The following is a 16,907-nucleotide window of genomic DNA, read 5'->3' as shown; positions in this document are numbered from 1 at the left end:
CATAATTGGTGATAGATTCTTGAAGAAAATGTTTCTAAAGTTCCTCTTAAAGGACCAATTATCTTTACAGATGCATCCAAACATAATGTTTGTGCTGACTCTCGTGACTTAACTATAAAGGGAGTATTCAGAACTCCTTTTCAGTTCACTCAGCAGAATGAATTGTATAAAATTATTCTAGCTCATTATCCAGGAGATATAAATATAATATCTGATTTGGCCTATTCAGTAGGTGTGGTAGAAAGAATTGCCACAGCCCAAATAAAATTTGTAGCTTCTAATATATATCAGCTCTTTAAGATACTTCAAAAGCAAGTGAGAAAGCATCCAGTTAAGATTTATATCTTGCATGTCCACTCACATAGTGGATTCCAGGTCCTATTTTTTGGAAATTCAAAGGCAGATAGCCTTCTAACCATGTTGGCCAATTCTCCTTTAATCTCATTCTAAATACCATCAGTTTTATGTTTGCAATTTAGGATAACAAAAGAGAAAGCTAGGAGCATAGTAAAAGCATGGACAGCTTGCCTTCCTTTCCTGCTCCTACACTCCCTTCAGGGAAGAACCTTTGTGGGTTGAGACCCAATAAAATTTGGCAAATGGATGTGACTCATTATAAATCTTTGGGTTGTCTGTCTTTTTTCCATGTTGTAGTAGGCACGTTTTCAGGATTCACTTTTGAAATACCAGCAGCAAAAGAGACAGCCTGAGTAGTCACTGAATTCCTTATACAAGGATTTGCAATTATGAGTATGCCACATGCAATAAAAAGAGATGATGGACCTTCACATACTTCTAAACATTTTGCACACTTTTGTGCACAGTATAAGATTTTACCCACCACTGGCATATCTTTTAATCCTCAAAGACAGGATAGTTGAGAGGAGAAATAGAGACATCAAGAAGCTCCTCCAAAAACAAAAGAAAGGTGGAGCCACAGGTTCTCTAGCCACCCTAGAGAACTTCTACATTTAGCTTTTTATACTATTCACTTCTTGATTTTTGACAAAAATGCCCTGGCTCTGGCAGACAGGTTTTATAACTTACTGGAAGGGCAGTGTCCAGTGCTAGCAGCTCCACTTTCTTTAGATAATCACCAAGTGGAGGGATCCAGAAGTGGTGAATGGAAGGGACCAGATAGGTTAACTGCCTGGGGGAGAGGGTTTGCTTGTATCTCTACAGATGGAGAAGGAATCAGATGGGTGCTAACGAGCCGTATTTGCTTTGTCCATTGGAGAGAGACAGAGCAGACTCTTGAAACAAAGAAGACCCAAGAAACATCGGGTGGTTCCATTGCTGACTGTGCCCACCACTAAAAGAGCATGGCAGTTATGGCAATTGACTCATGGACATCAAAAATTGTTGGACTTCAAAGTTTATAGGAATCATTGGATTCCCTAACAGATAATAAGACTGTTGCAGGACTTCAAAAACTTGCAGGAATCATTGGATTCCCTGACACATGAAGCAATGGACAATAGATTGGTTTTGGACTATCTCTTGGCTGAAGGAGTTGTATGTGTGATTGTTGTTTACATACCCTCCTTCTAGGACTTCTGGAAATCTTTTACACCACCATGTTGATTCCTATTGTTTGTTATATCACTACTTGCATATACAATTCATGTTTATTATACCCATTGAGCCTGCACTGGCTGTGGGGAAAGTCATCACTGCTAGCCTGTACTTTATTGCTATGTGGTTGTGTAATACCACCCATGCTAATGGGTTTGTGCATACCTGTTTCCAATAAGACTCTTTAGTCCAAAAACCTGCTAACAATTTCTGGTTTGACTCTTCACTTCCCTTTGGTGTTTTTCACCTCCCTTCCTGAGAAGTCAGGTAGAGTGTGATCACTTCCTTTTTGGGGTTCTCCCTGTGGAAGTTGGGGGGGGGCATGATCACCTATTGTCTAAAACAAAAGAAAGTGGGAGAATTTATATGTAATATCCAGGATAGCTCTCTGGAAGGCCTTAGGATTGGTCAGAGTCAGGATCAGTCAAAGTCCATGGTCTTTAGGATGAGAAGTGAAGGAAGCAGGCAAGCTGCCACATAGTTCATCAAAAATGAATCTTAGGCTCTGGAGTCTGGAGCCTGAAGTCTTCTCTTTTGAGCACACTGAGGCAGAGAGACTCTGACACTTTCCTTTAGCCCTCCAATCCTTCCCTATGATTACCTCACCACAATAAATTCAGCAGGTGCCAATTGTGAGGAGAGCCATCATAGCACTTTATCATCTAAGTATATGTATATAGAACCATTATATCCCATTGACTAAGTACTTAGCCTTAAGTACTCTGCTGTCTTGGATTCAAGTACACTTTTTTAGAGTTCTAGCCCTTTGCAGTCTTTCCAGCACTCTACAATTCTCTGTTAAGTTTTTAAAAATTGCATATACAATTGATTTATTTGCCTTTTCTCTAATTTATTGATATAAGCCTTTAGAATTTTTTCCCTTTAGTACTGCTTTGGTTGCATCCCATAAATTTTAGTATGTTATCTCATTATTTTCATTCTCTCTGCTGAAATTAGATTGCTTCTATGATTTGATCTTTGATTCACTCATTCTTTGAGTATATTTTTTAGTTTCTAATTAACTTTATATTTTTAGAGCCTTTCATTGAATGTAATTTTTATTTCATCATCATAATATTTCTGCTTTCCTGCATTAGGTTGTGAGGATTTTATATCCTGATATATGGTCAGTTTTTGTAAAGGTGTCTTGTACCATTGAAAAACCATATTCTTATCTATTCTCATTCATTTTTCTCCAGAGTTGTATCATATCTAACTTTTCTAAAATTCTGTACATATTCTTAACATCTTTCTTGTTTATTTTTAAAATTAGATTTATCTAGTTCTGTGATAGAAAAGTTGAGATTTCCTTGTCATTTTCTCTTATTTCTCTTATTTATTTTTATTTTTATTTCTCTTATTTATTTTTCTCTCATTTAACTTTTTCTTTAAAACTTTTACTGCTGTATCATTTGATACATATACATTTAGTATATATATTACTCATGGTCTATGGTACCTTTTAGCAAAATATAATTCCCTGCTTATCTCTTTTGATTAGATCTTTCTTTTTTAAACATGAGTTGAAACATAATAGATTCTGCTTTAGCCTCTTAACTTTCCTCTATATCTCTCTGCTTTTGTAAACAATATATTGTTGTATTCTGTTTTTTAATGTTTTTTATCTGCTTTCATTTTATGGATGAGTTCTTTCCATTAATATTCACATTTATTATTATTAATGTATTTCCCTTTCTCCTATTCTCCACTTCTACTTCCACACTCCATTTCTCCTTCTCTCTCTCTTTTTATCCTGCCCTTCCTCAAAAGTTTATTTTGTTTTGGACTACTGCCTCCCCAATATTCCATTCCTTCTACCCCTCTCCATTTCCACATAGACCTTGACCTATCTCTTACTCTTTCTATTTTTCTGTAGGGCAAGATGGATTTCTAAACACAATTGTGTGTGTACATTATTCCCTCTTTGAGCCAGTTCCTATAAGAGTAAGTTAAAGTTAAAAATCTTACTTTAAGAGTTTATGAATCCCACTACCTTTTCTTTTCCTCTGTAAAAGCTTTTTCTTTCATGCCTCTTTTTATGTAAGAAAAATTTCCTCATTCTACTTCTTCCTTCTCCCAGTTCATCTTTCTTTCTCATCCCTTTATTTTATTTTTTGAAATTATCCCATCATAGTCAACTCACATCCATATCCTCTTTCTATGTATACTTCTTCTGTGCTAAAATATAATAAAGATAAAGTTCTTAGGTGCTACAAGTATCATCTTCCCATGTAGGAATGTAAGCACTTTAACCTTATTAAATCCCTTATGATTTCTCACCTTTTTATCTTTCTCTTTTGTATTAAATTTGAAAGTCAAATTTTCTCTTCAGTTGTATCTTTTCATCATGAATGCTCCAAAGTCCTCTATTTTATTGAATATCCATTTCCCACTTTAAAGGATTATATTCGGTTTTGCTGGATAGGTTATTCTTGATTGTAATTTTAGTTCTTTTGCTCTTCAGAATATCATACTCCAAGCCTTCTACTCCTTTAATATAGAAGTTGCTAAATTTTATGTTATCTTGACTATGATTACATGATATTTGAATTGTTTTCTTCTGACTGTGATATTTTCTCCTTGATCCGGGACTTCTACAATTTAGCTATGATATTACCAGGATTTTCATTGTGGGGTCTTTTTCAGGAAGTAATTAGTGGATTGGTATTTTACTTTCTGGTTCTATGATATCAGGACAGTTTTCTTTCATAATTTCTTGAAATAGGCTTTTTTTTTTTTTTGATCATGGATTTCAGGCAGTTTAATAATTCTCAAATTATCTCTCCCACATTTATTTTCTGAATTGTCTTTTTCAGTGAGATAGCTTATATTTTATTATATTTTTTCATTCTTTTGTCTTCATTGTATTGCTTCTTGTTGCCTCATGGAGTTATTAGCTTCCAGTTGTATGGTTCTAATTCTTTAAAAAATTAAAAACAGAAGAAATCAACAATATTTTATTTTAAATATAAAATAAAAGACACTAAAACAACCTCTAGACCCTAATGAGATATCAGGATTTAATTTAATATTTTAAACTGAAATTCATGGATTTGCATTTATTGCAGTTAAATTTTTATATTATTAATTGAATTCTGTTGGACCAATTAATATACTTTGTATCAGGATCCTACTATTCAATTTGTTTTACCTCCTACTTCAATATTGCATTAACTTTTTCTCCCTTTAATTTCTTCCCAGGATCTTTAATAGGAATTAGAGTGAAGGATACTATGGTTCCCTTTGAGGGAACCATTTCATTGTTCTATTGGTTGATATGCCAGTGTTTTTTTTATTAAAGCTTTTTAGTTTCAAAATATGTGCATGGGTAATTTTTCAACATTGTTCCTTGCAAAAATGTGTGTTCCAAATTTCCCCTCCTTTCCCCTACCCCTTCCATGAGATATATGTTAAACATGTTAAAATATATGTTAAATCCAACATATGTATGCATGTTTCCACAATTACTGTGCTGCACAAGAAAAATCAGATCAAAAAGTAAAAAAATGAGAAAGAAAACAAAATGCAAATAAACAACAACAAAAAGAGTGAAAATGCTATGTTGTGATCCACACTTAGTTCCTAAAGTTCTCTCTCTAGGTGTGGATGGCTGTTTTCATCACAAGATCATTGGAACTGGCCTCAATCATTTAATTTTTGAAAAGAGTCAAGTCCATCAGAATTGAATATTATATAATCTTCTTGTTGCAGGGTATAATGATCTCCTGGTTCTGCTTATTTCACTTAGCATCAGTTCATGTAAGTCTCTCCAGGCCTCTCTGAAATCATCCTGCTGGTCATTTCTTACAGAACAATAATATTTCATAACATTCATATACCACAACTTATTCAGCCATGTTCCAACTGATGGGCATCCACTCAGTTTCTAGTTTCTAATCACTCCAAAAAGGGCTGCCACAAACATTATTACACATTTGGATCTACTTCCCTCCTTTAAGATCTCTTTGGGCTATAAACCCAGAAGAAACACTTCTAGATCAAAGGGTATGCACAGTTTGATAGGAGGTAAAATATAGTTCTAAATTGCTTTCCAGAATGGTTGGTTCAGTTCACAACTACACCAACAATGCATCAGTGTCCCAATTTTTCCACATCTCTAACATTCATCATTATCTTTTCCTGTTATCTTAGCCAATCTGACAGGTGTGTAGTGGTACCTCAGAATTGTCTTAATTTGTATTTCTCTGATCAATAGTGATTTAGAGCACCTCTTAATATGACTAGAAATGATTTCAATTTCTTCATTTGAAGGTTGCCCATATCATTTGGACCACTTATTAATTGGAGAATGCTTGAATTCTTATAAATTTGAGTCAATTCTCTACATATTTTAGAAATGAAGTTTTTATCAGAATATGTTTCTAATTTTTAAGGAATTATTTTCTACAGTCACTTTTTCTACTTCTTTTTCCATTTAGTCCATTCCACATTTTGATGAATTCTTCTCTTCAGTGGATTTAATGTATTGTTTAACATGTTCTTTTCTTTATTTCTTTTCTTGTGCCTCCTTTACTAAGCTATTGATTCTCTTTTCATAAACCTTTTTGCCCCAGTCTTATTTTTTTTCTTAGTTTTCCCTTTATCTCTTCAGTTTTTAAGGTTTTTTTTTGAGCTCTCCAAGAATACTTTTTTGAGCCTGTGACTAATTCACATTTTACTTTAAAGTTTTGCATTTGTATTGACTTTATTAATCTTTGCCTTTTTTTGTGGCTTGATCATCCCTGTCACCATAAGAACTTTCTGTGGTCAGGTGCTTTTTGTTATTTGTTTGCTTATTTTTCAGCCTGCATTGTCCATCAGCTTTGAGATTTTAGAAATAAATTTATATTATAAACCAATATTGCTTTTAGCAGACATCTCTTTTAGTTTGGTAAGTCAAACATTTGCTGAATAAATCATTTTTGTGGGGGCAGCTAGGTGGCACAGTGGATAGAGCACCAACCTTGAATTCAGGAGGAGCGGAGTTCAAATCTAGTCTCAGACACTTAACACTTCCTACCTATGTGACCCTGAGCAAGTCACTTAACTCCAGCCTCAGGGGGGAAAAAAATCATTTTTGTAACTTCTTGTTGCAATTGGTTTCATTGGTTTAACTTTTGGATAACATTATAGTTGGTATTTATTTCATTTCTAGGTTCATTTAAAGTTTTTGATTTTCAATAAATTCCCTAAATAATTCATGATTAAATCTTAGTTTGGTGCATAATTTTTTTTGTCATAGTATTCTTTTTTCTTTTATTATAAATTCTGATCTTAGCTTTAATGATCTCTAATGATTCAGGATTGCCTCACATCTTTATAGTTAATTTCATTCTTTGAATATAAAGATACAGAAATAATTGAAAAGCTCTGAGAACTTGCTGTTGGGAATCTTGATGAGTAAATTTCCTAAGCAGTACCAATCTATTCTCGGATTTATAGTTTTAGTGAGTTACCTGGGACACCAAAAAATTAAGTGATTTACTTAAGGTTGCCCAGTCATTTTATGACAGAGATAGAATTTGAAGTCAAATCTTGTATCTGAAGCTATCTTTCCACTACAGTAAACTACCTCTTTGATAGAAGATATTTGTTCATAAATAGTTGAATAAACTTTGACTAGTTTTTTTTTTATTTAAGGATTTTGAATCTTTCTTCTCTGCAAAAGAAGAAAATATTATATATTCATTTCTTGGTTTGGCACCTCCTCCAGGCTCAAAGGTAGGATTTTTATGTTTTATTAGTGCTTGATAAATTTAAACATGAATGAAAGGTAATCGTTTGTGCAAATATTAAATAATAAATAATGATCAAGAGGCAAATAAGATATTTGTAGACTATTGTTGAGTAATGATGATGAGTATGATAATGTAAAGATTTCATAAGAAATTTTTTTCTTTTAAAATTAACTTAATTTTTTTTTTACCTTAGTATTTCATTGTTTTCCTAACAAATTTTACTAGATTAACATTGGTAAATGGTATTTCACTAATCTTTTTAAAAGGATATTAGTTTCAAGTGTGAACTTAACAATTAAAAGTATAATTCTATAATCCTATCATACATAATTGCTTTGTCATAATTTGATTTGGCCAAAGAGTTCCCCAAAATGGAAATGTTATGCATACAGCATACCTAGGTTTTAGAAAAGCTTTTGATAAAGGATCTAATGCTATTATTGTGAAGAATAATGCTATTTTTCTAATAATATTTATGAATACATACTATTGTAAGAACTGGGTGGTTGAGTAGACAAAAAGTAATTATTAGTAGTATAGTAGCAATATAGGTCATAGATTTAGAGTTGGAAGGGACAATGAGTCCGGCCTTTTTTTTTTTTTTTACAAATGACTTCCAAAGAGGGTAGGTGATAAAAATGAGTTTTAGGATTTTAGGATTTAGGAATAAGTATATGTAGGATAAATTAAAACAAAATAAATATAAGTTACTTAAATTAAAGTTAGGAAGGGAGGACACTAGCAGTTGGGGAGATCAGGAAAGTCTTCATGTGGAAGGCAGTACTTACATGTTCTTATTTTCAATTCTTATCTTTCCTGATCTTTCTGCAGCCTTTGACTTTATTGTCACCCTCTTCTTCTCTTTAGGTTTTCCAGACACCATATTCTTCTGGTTCTTCTCTACCTATTTGATTATTCCCTTTCAGTTTCTTTCACTGGATCTTCATCTAGATCATATCTCTTCTACTAATTGGAGTTGTCTCTCAGGTTTCTGTGTTACACTCTCTTCTCTTTTCTGCTTCACTTGTTGATCTAAGCAATTCCTATTGATTAAATTCTGATGATTCTCAAACCTGCTTATCCAACCTTTGTTGACTCAAATCTCTAGCTGTCTATTGGATATTTCAAACTGGATATATAGCAGATATCATCTATATAACACCTTCATTGTTCCATAATTCTAAATTGAGTTTGAATTTAAACTACTCCAACAGTATATCAAGGTGCATCTCTCTGTATAGTCCCTCTGATTTTGACTAACATTTTTTGTCATCTTTTTCAATTTTCATGAATTAGGTAACCCCATCAGATCCTATGTAGATCTTTATGCGGATGATTTATATTTTGAGGTTTAGTCTTTCCCTTCAGTCTCCTCAGCCTTACATCACCAATTGCCTAGTAGATATTTCAAATAGAGATGCTTTTTTGGTATTTCAAGTCCAAAACATCCTAAACTGAATTAATTAACTTTCTTTCCAGATCAATCCCTCTTCCATATTAGCCTGTTTCTTTTGGAAATGCCACTAATATTTCATTTATCTAGATTTGCATCCTTGGTATAAACTTTAATTTTTATTCTCATTTACTCTATATATCTTGATCTCTCTTTTTAAAAAAAATTATTTTATAATTATAATTTTTTTTGACAGTATATATGCATGAGTAATTTTTTTTATAACATTATCCCTTGTATTCATTTTTCCAAATTATCCCCTCCCTCCCTCTACTCCCTCCCCTAGATGACAGGCAATCCCATACATTTTATGTGTGTTACAATATAACCTAGATACAATATATGTGTGTAAATACCATTTTCTTGTTGCACGTTAAGTATTAGATTCCGAAGGTGTAAGTAACCTGGGTAGATAGACAGTAGTGCTAACAATTTACATTCACTTCCCAGTGTTCCTTCTCTGGGTGTAGTTATTTCTGTCCATCATTGATCACCTGGAAGTGAGTTGGATCTTCTTTATGTTGAAGATATCCACTTCCATCAGAATACATCTTCATATAACATTGAAGTGTACAGCGATCTTCTGGTTCTATTCATTTCACTCAGCATAAGTTGATGTAAGTATCTCCAAGCCTCTCTGTATTCCTCGTGCTGGTCATTTCTTACAGAGCAATAATATTCCATAACCTTCATATACCATAATTTACCCAACCATTCTCCAATTGATGGACATCCATTCATCTTCCAATTTCTAGCCACTACGAAAACAGCTGCCACAAACATTTTGGCACATACAGGTCCCTTTCCCCTCCTCAGTATTTCTTTGGGATATAAGCCCAATAGCAGCAATGCTGGGTCAAAGGGTATGCACAGTTTGATAACTTTTTGGGCATTGATCTCTCTTTTTATAGAGCCACCATACTAGTTTAGGCCTTTGTTACTTCAACTGAACTATTATACTAATTTCCTAAGTAGTCTCCCTTCCTCAAATTTCTCCCCTTTTTACCAAAATAACTACCAAAGTACCTAGTCAATAAACTTTAGTGGCTCCCTCTCACTCATAAGGTCAAATGTTTACTTAAAAAATTAAAACATTTTGCTATTCCCCACACAATGGCTGCCCCCATTAATTTAATATTCTTTTAAATTACCTTTTCTTCTTGGGATTCTTAGTTTCCATCAAAGTTCAGCTCCAGCATTACCTTTTGAATATGTTCTTTCTTAGTTTCCCCAATTACTAGCGCTCCCCATTCTACCCCAAATTTATCTTTCATCTGCTTTATGTGTATTTTGTATTTACCTATACATGTGATAGGACCAACATTTCTCTAATATAGCTTCTTTCTTTTCACCTACAACATGAGAAGACTTTACCCAGAAGAAGACAAAGCTTTCCCAATGACCTGACTGGCCTACTTAATTGATCCCAGGTTTTCTGAGGCAGCTTCATTCCCATCCTTCTTCCCCCACTGCCACTGAGTAGCTCTAGGGTAGAGGTGCCCCTCTTGATTGATCCTGCTTCCCTGATGGGGAAAAACTTACGGGAATTTTGAAACCCATTAGTAAGGTTATTCACATTTTTATATAGAAACCATGGGTATCTTGCTGTTGTATCCTAAAGTTGGCTTGAACAATTTGAGAGAACTGATTGTTAAAATTTCAGTATGAACATAACTGGAAAATCACCAGACATTACAATTGAGAGCTTGATTTTTTGTTTGATAATCTAGACTCAATAAAGTGATGAAAAAATATCAATAATGAAGATTAAAATTAAAAGTTTTTAAGCAAGCAGTTTTTCTGCTTTGTAGAGCCAGTTTTAAACATTTACCAGCGTATTCCTCAGGCTGAAGTCCCATTGTACACTTGAGTTAAATATTCAGTGACTTCCAAGTACTTCATTTTGCCTCAATTTCAAACATGAATTAAGAGAGTTTTGCCATTAGAGTTGCAACTCTGACAGATGTACATCACAACATAAGCTCCTTGAAGTGGTTTTTAAATGCCTGTTAATTACTTGACTGTTTAAATTTAAAAATTGCTTTAATTTGTATTTCTTTTACCATTAGTGATGTAGACTATATTATCATATTTCATTAATTGGTTAAAAATCTTTTGAAAACATGTTAAATAACAAACTATAGTTTTTCTTTTAATTCTATTTTCATTGATTTTATTTATTCAAAAAGTGTTTAATTGCTAAAATTGTCTATATTATCTTTTATGATCTTTTCAACTTTATAATTTTATAATTTTTAAAAAAATGATGTGATCTTTTAAATTCAGGCTAGTTATCTATTTTGAATTTATTTTGTTGCAGAGGTAGGGACTGTACTTATAATTTCATTGTCATGGGGAACTCTCAGATGAGGAAACTTTCTCTACCACTACAGATAGGTATCATCACTGTAATCCAGGACTACACAACCAGTTTATGTCAGAGATAGTTTTGAAGCCAGCCATGTCATGCTAGCATGTGATAATATAGGAAGATTCTGGATCAATCTATCAGAGCAATACCAATTCAAATTTAAAGCATTTCCTATACACCAATAGTCCCATCAAATTCATTGAGTCTTAACTTTTCACTATCTGGCTACCTCCAAATCCCATTGTATACTCAAACTCCTGGACTTCTGATGGCTTGCTTGATCTCTTTACCTTTTGAAACTCACAAGATCATAATCATCTCTAATATCTTTCATTTAAAATAAGAAAGAATGAACACAAGAGAAACTATTGCAGAATCTTGCACTCCTGCACCTCATTGTGGCATCCTAGAGGGGACATAAAAGCATGAGGGCTCTCTTCTCATTGAAAACTTTTAGCACTTCTTGCCTTTTTTATGGGAACATGGCCAGGTAGGAATGAAGGTGAGACTTTTGTTAATGACTTTTGAATGAATGCTAGGAAGGGTGTGTAGATTGATAGGAATGGCATAAAGAAGAAATGAAAAACTGAGGGAAGAAGATATAGGGGAGGATTCTTTTTTTTGCTGGAGAAATTAAGTAACAGTAAGGCAAGCTAGTGAGGAGAAGTAAAATAGAAGAGTTAGTAGGGATGAGAAACAAGAAACATATACAAACACAATATTAAGGATCAGGAGTAGATTACTATCCCAAGGCAAAAATAGGAATAGTAATCACTTATCTTAGACAAAGTCAAAGTTAAAAAAAAGATTCAATCAAAAGAAAGAAATCTATATTATGTGTCAGCCATATCAGTGTTGTTTTAGACTATTCAAAACAACTAATAGTAGAAGGTTGAAATATTGCTATGGCATAGAAAATGAGGAGTTGGTAGACTTAGAAAAATATGGAAAGATTTGAACCTAAGAAGGATGATGTTATCCACTTTCAAAGAAAAAGAGGGCAAATACATAGTACAACCTTACACAAATATATATGAATGTACATATGTATATATGTGTAAGATCATAGAAATCTATGTATATGTTTGTGTATATGAATATGTATAGATAGCTATATTGTGATGTATGCATACGTATATGTATACATAACTATATCCATACTTAACTGCAGCCTGTTTAGGAGAAGTGAGGAGGAAGAAAAGTTAAAAAATAGAGTTAAAAGTGCATAGCAGAGAACAAAAGAAAACTTACAAAGAAGCAAAGAAATGATGGACAATTTGTAATATAATATGTTCCATTATTACATGTGCTTTTTTGAAATGCAAATTTATTCTTATATATTTTGAATTCTTTCTTATGTTCTGCTGTGCACATGGTAATTTTTTCTTTTTCTGTTTTTTCTATATAGTATTTAAATTTTAAATAAATGCATTTGAAAAAAGAGGAAAAAAAAAGAACAACTCATATCTAGGGTTTTCACAAAAGGGGATTAATAAAGTCTTTTCAAAAAAAGGTATTCAATCTACAGAGTGGTAGATATCAGATGCAGGATAGCTATTTATTTCTTCTACCAAAAACTGAATGCTTAAAACACAAATGACTCACAAATCCACACCAACACATATTTGAAAATTATACTCTTCTAGGAGATAGAAAGACTTTTCGAGAGACTTTTGGCACTGTTGATCAGATTTTATTTTCCTCTCACCAGTACTGTCCAAACAGTATTTCAAAGTTCTGCTCTTCTGTCCAGCCAAGGGTATAAGCTTGGTCTTGATAATGGTCATCTCATTCTCCAAGAAGAATGAAGTTGTAATTAGAAATCTGTTCAAGGCAAGAAAATCCATATTAGGATTATTTTTTTATCATCTATGGTTAGGGAAATCTATTGCTAGGTAGAAAGTAGAATAAATAGTTAGAGACTAGAGATCCATTCTCAACTTCACCTGGGAAAGCACATGTTCTTCCTGCCATATGCTAATAATTATTACAGCTGCAGCTAAAGAATAGAAGAGATAAAAATACTCTTTTTCCTAACTGGGATGTATAGTAGAGAACTGGAAGATTGTCAAATGACAGAAAAGAAAGTAAAAGAGATGAGACAAAATCTTTCTTAATAGAAAGATTTCCTGGCTGCCAAAAATCTTAGCACCTAACCCTATCAAAGGAGTTTGAAAGCTAGATTGTAGAGTGTTAAGAAGGGAATGAAAGGAAAGGAATTGGAAATATAGATTATAATTGCCTTCTTACAGAGATTAGCTACAAAATGGAGAAAAATATGGGATAATGACTACTGGGAATGCATAGATTGTGAGGTTTTTTTTTGAGAATGGAGGAGACATGAGTATGTTTGAAGACAGTAGAGGAAGTAGCCAATAGATGGGTGAAGACAGGTCAGAGAGTGGGGAGGAATGAGAGAACAAACTGCTGAAGATGATATAAAATGGGGTTTGCTTCAACAAAGAGTATTATGGATGAAAGAAAAGAAAGTGGCAGAAGACTTCTGTATGATGTGGGATAAAGAGGATAGAAGAAAAGGGAAATGAAAAGAACTTGTTTTTTACAGTGAGATGAAGAAAGTTTCATATTTGACTAAGTTGATAGAGGGAGAGCCATCACTTCCTTCAAGACAAACACTGGTAGAGCTAAAATAGAATATTAGAGGCAGAAACTCAGCTGAAGCCTCAACGTTCTCTAAACAACTTTAAAATAATGACTCAAAATTTTTTTTGAGTGACAGAGCTAACAGAGTGAAACATTTTTCCAACCAAAGAATGGTTATTCATAGGAGAGATCTGGACTGGAGACCCATCCAGAGTGCACACACCCAATGGCAGCAATGGTGGCTACAGTAGTGGTAGCAACTTCAGGAGCTCTTAACTTAGAGATGTTAAGAGGATCAGCAACTGATTAGAAAGAGTTTATAGGGGACCTGTTGCTGGCACCAAATAACTGGTACTGATTGGCAACTGTGTTGCTCATATGCAGTGCTGGGACATAGTTGACAAGGCACAGAAGGGCACATAGTCACAAAGGAGCAAGTTCCAAGGCAAAGAGGAATATAGAAGCAGGGGCCCTTCTTGGGTAAAGACAGGTAAAGGCAGTGAGTGACCAAACTCCTCTATAGATCACACCATCTTGGAAGCAATGAAAACTTGTAGCCCCCCAGAACTAGCTCTGAAAACAGCAGTATGAAAAAGCCTGAAGCTTGAGAGATTATTTTGCTACCTCCAGAGGAACAGAACAAACTTTAACATAAAGATCAAAGACAAGAAATAGCCTGGGGAAATGAGAAAACAATAACAACAAAAAGAGAACTTGACCATAAAAAGTTACTAGGTGACAGTTAAGACCAAGACACAGACTCATAAAATGATAATGATGGGAAAACAGCTGTGACCAAAGCTGTAAAGAAAAAGTCAATGATGATTCTTATATTGTAATCATGGGCAAGTCATGTACTTCCCTAAGCCTCAGTTTCTTCATCTGACAATCCTTCCAACTCTAGATTTTTCATTGAAAAATCCCTTAATTGTTGATCTCATCAACTCCCATGGTTTCAATTATTATCTCTATACGGATTATTCTCAGATCTACTAGTTTGATACTAACCCGTCTCAACATCTAGTCTCATAATTCTAGCTATCTATTAAGTAGCTAGGTGGTGCAGACGTGACTCTAAAGTCAAGAAAAATTGAGATCAAATCCAATCTCAAATATCTGTTTGATGTGTGGTCCTGCTGTAAACTATTTGATAGTTGTTTTTATTAGTTTATTTATAAAGTGAGGATAATCATCCTACCTCCCAGGTTTGTCATGAGGATCAAATGTAATATTTGTTTAATGTTTAGCATGGAGCCTGGCACATAATAGGTGCTTAATAAATGATTGTTCATTCTTACACACACATATTCCTGCCCATCTTCTGATCTTCAAACTCACATCTATCTTTAACTTCCTATTAGACATCTTGAATTGTTGGATGTATTGTACACGTCTTAAACTCAACACATTCCAAACTGAATTCATTAAATTTATTCCTCTCTTTCACTTTTCCTAACTTCCCAATTAATATTGAGGATAGCATTATGATCCCAATTACTCAGACTTACAACCTAGATGGCATGCTCAACTCTTCACTCTCCCCTCTATTCTCATATTCAATTAATTGTAAAATCCTGTCATTTTTACCTTAACAACATTTCTTGTATAAGTCCTCCTTTGACATAGCCACTATTCTGGTACAGACCCTCATCATCTCATTCCTGAACTTCTGAAATAAGCTAATCTCTCACCACTCCAATTCAACTGTCATTTTTATCTTTCTAAAGTTCATGTCTGGTTATCCCTCCTATTCAGTAAATTCCATTGCCTTCCTATTGCCTCCAGAATCAATACAAAATGTTCTGTTTGGCTTTTCAAGTCTTCAATAATTTTGTTGCTTACTATTTTTTTTCAATATTTTTCTTATGCCTTAGTTTTTCTTCACATACTCTGATTTTCTTTTATATTGCACTTCTTTTATTTTGCTTTCTTTTATATTGTACTTCATTTCTCAGTACTGAGCATTTTCTCTGCCTGTTCTCCATGCCTGGGATGTTCTCTTTTTTAGGTTCACTAGTTTTCCTCTCAGTTAAAGTCCTTTCTTTTGCAAGAACTCTTTCCAAACTTCCTTAGTCTAAGTACCTTACTTCTGAGATTGCCCATTGTGTGTGTGTGTGTGTGTTTGTGTGGTGTGTGTATCAATTGCTAATCTTATTTGTAGTTGCAGTTGTTGATGTATTTAACTTCTTAGATTGTGAGCTTCTTGAGAGTTGGGATTGTTTATTTCTCTATATTTAGCATAGTGGCTGGGATAGTAAACTCTATATAAATGCTTATTACCTTGTCATTGAGGGATCAGGAAAGGCATATAATATAGGTATAATACTAATGAAGGAGAATAGTGGAAAATGTTGAAATTTGTTGTTTTGGGATTTAGAACAAAAGAGGGTCAAGGGACTGTAGACTATAAGAGAAACTCATGAAAAAGTAGTAGGTATACTCTTGTCAAGAAGAGAGTTGGTAAGTACTGAAAAATATCACAGAAAATGAAATTGACTATATCTTAATAAAGTGGAAATAACCAGTTATTGAAAAAGGAGTTATTTCTAAATCAATGTGTCAGCCAAACCATTGACTCATTATAACAGATCTTTGAGGTAAGCATCAACTAAAGAGGATAAAGCTGAGAAGACACTGTGTCTGTTTATAACAGTCCCTTGGTGATTAAAATGGAAAAATGGAATAAGGAAAAGGATGATATGGACAATCCCAGTTTCCTGTGGAAATTAACAAATGTAAAACAACTACAGTATTAAAGCCAACAAAGTATAGAAATGGACTTAACCAGTATCTATGTTCCAAGTTGGAGGAAAAAATAAATTTTTGGAAAGCTTGACATCAGACTTAGCTAAACTAGGTCACTGCAAGAACATTTAATGATGGAACTGGAAGAAAGACAGCAAGCAGATTAAAAAGTGAAACAGGTATGTCAGCATTTCTATAACAAACTATTTTCTGAGATAGTAGAACCAATCCATCGTTTCACATCCTGATGTGTTAAATATAGAAGTGAAAATAATTATATAGAAGATGAAGATGGAAAGAAAATCTGACCCTGAACTAGAAGAAAAACATTCTGGAGATGAAACAATTTTGAAGGTTTTGATTGGTTAATTCTTTTTCGTGTTGTTTTTGTACCTTACATTAATTTTCACTTTTTCAATTA

At 33.6% G+C, this 16,907-nt stretch overlaps 1 protein-coding gene across 4 annotated transcripts in view; it reads left to right on the top strand.

The window, feature by feature from the left end:
• Nucleotides 1-16,907, top strand: part of SH3BGR (SH3 domain binding glutamate rich protein) — a 77,063-nt gene that overhangs the window by 35,535 nt on the left and 24,621 nt on the right. For all 4 annotated transcript variants that reach the window (XR_012487989.1, XR_012487990.1, XM_074300504.1 and 1 more), the window contains exon 3: nt 7,216-7,296. Coding sequence is in view for 2 of the 4 variants with exons in the window: in XM_074300504.1 (XP_074156605.1) it covers nt 7,216-7,296 (81 nt within the window). In the remaining 2 variants the exon portion in view is untranslated. The remainder of the gene's footprint in view (nt 1-7,215; nt 7,297-16,907) is intronic.

This window comes from Sminthopsis crassicaudata, chromosome 3, assembly GCF_048593235.1.
Source record: "Sminthopsis crassicaudata isolate SCR6 chromosome 3, ASM4859323v1, whole genome shotgun sequence".
Classification (NCBI taxonomy): Eukaryota; Metazoa; Chordata; class Mammalia; order Dasyuromorphia; family Dasyuridae; genus Sminthopsis; species Sminthopsis crassicaudata.
Note: the sequence above shows the minus strand (reverse complement) of the source record. Positions and strands in the feature narration are given on the sequence as shown.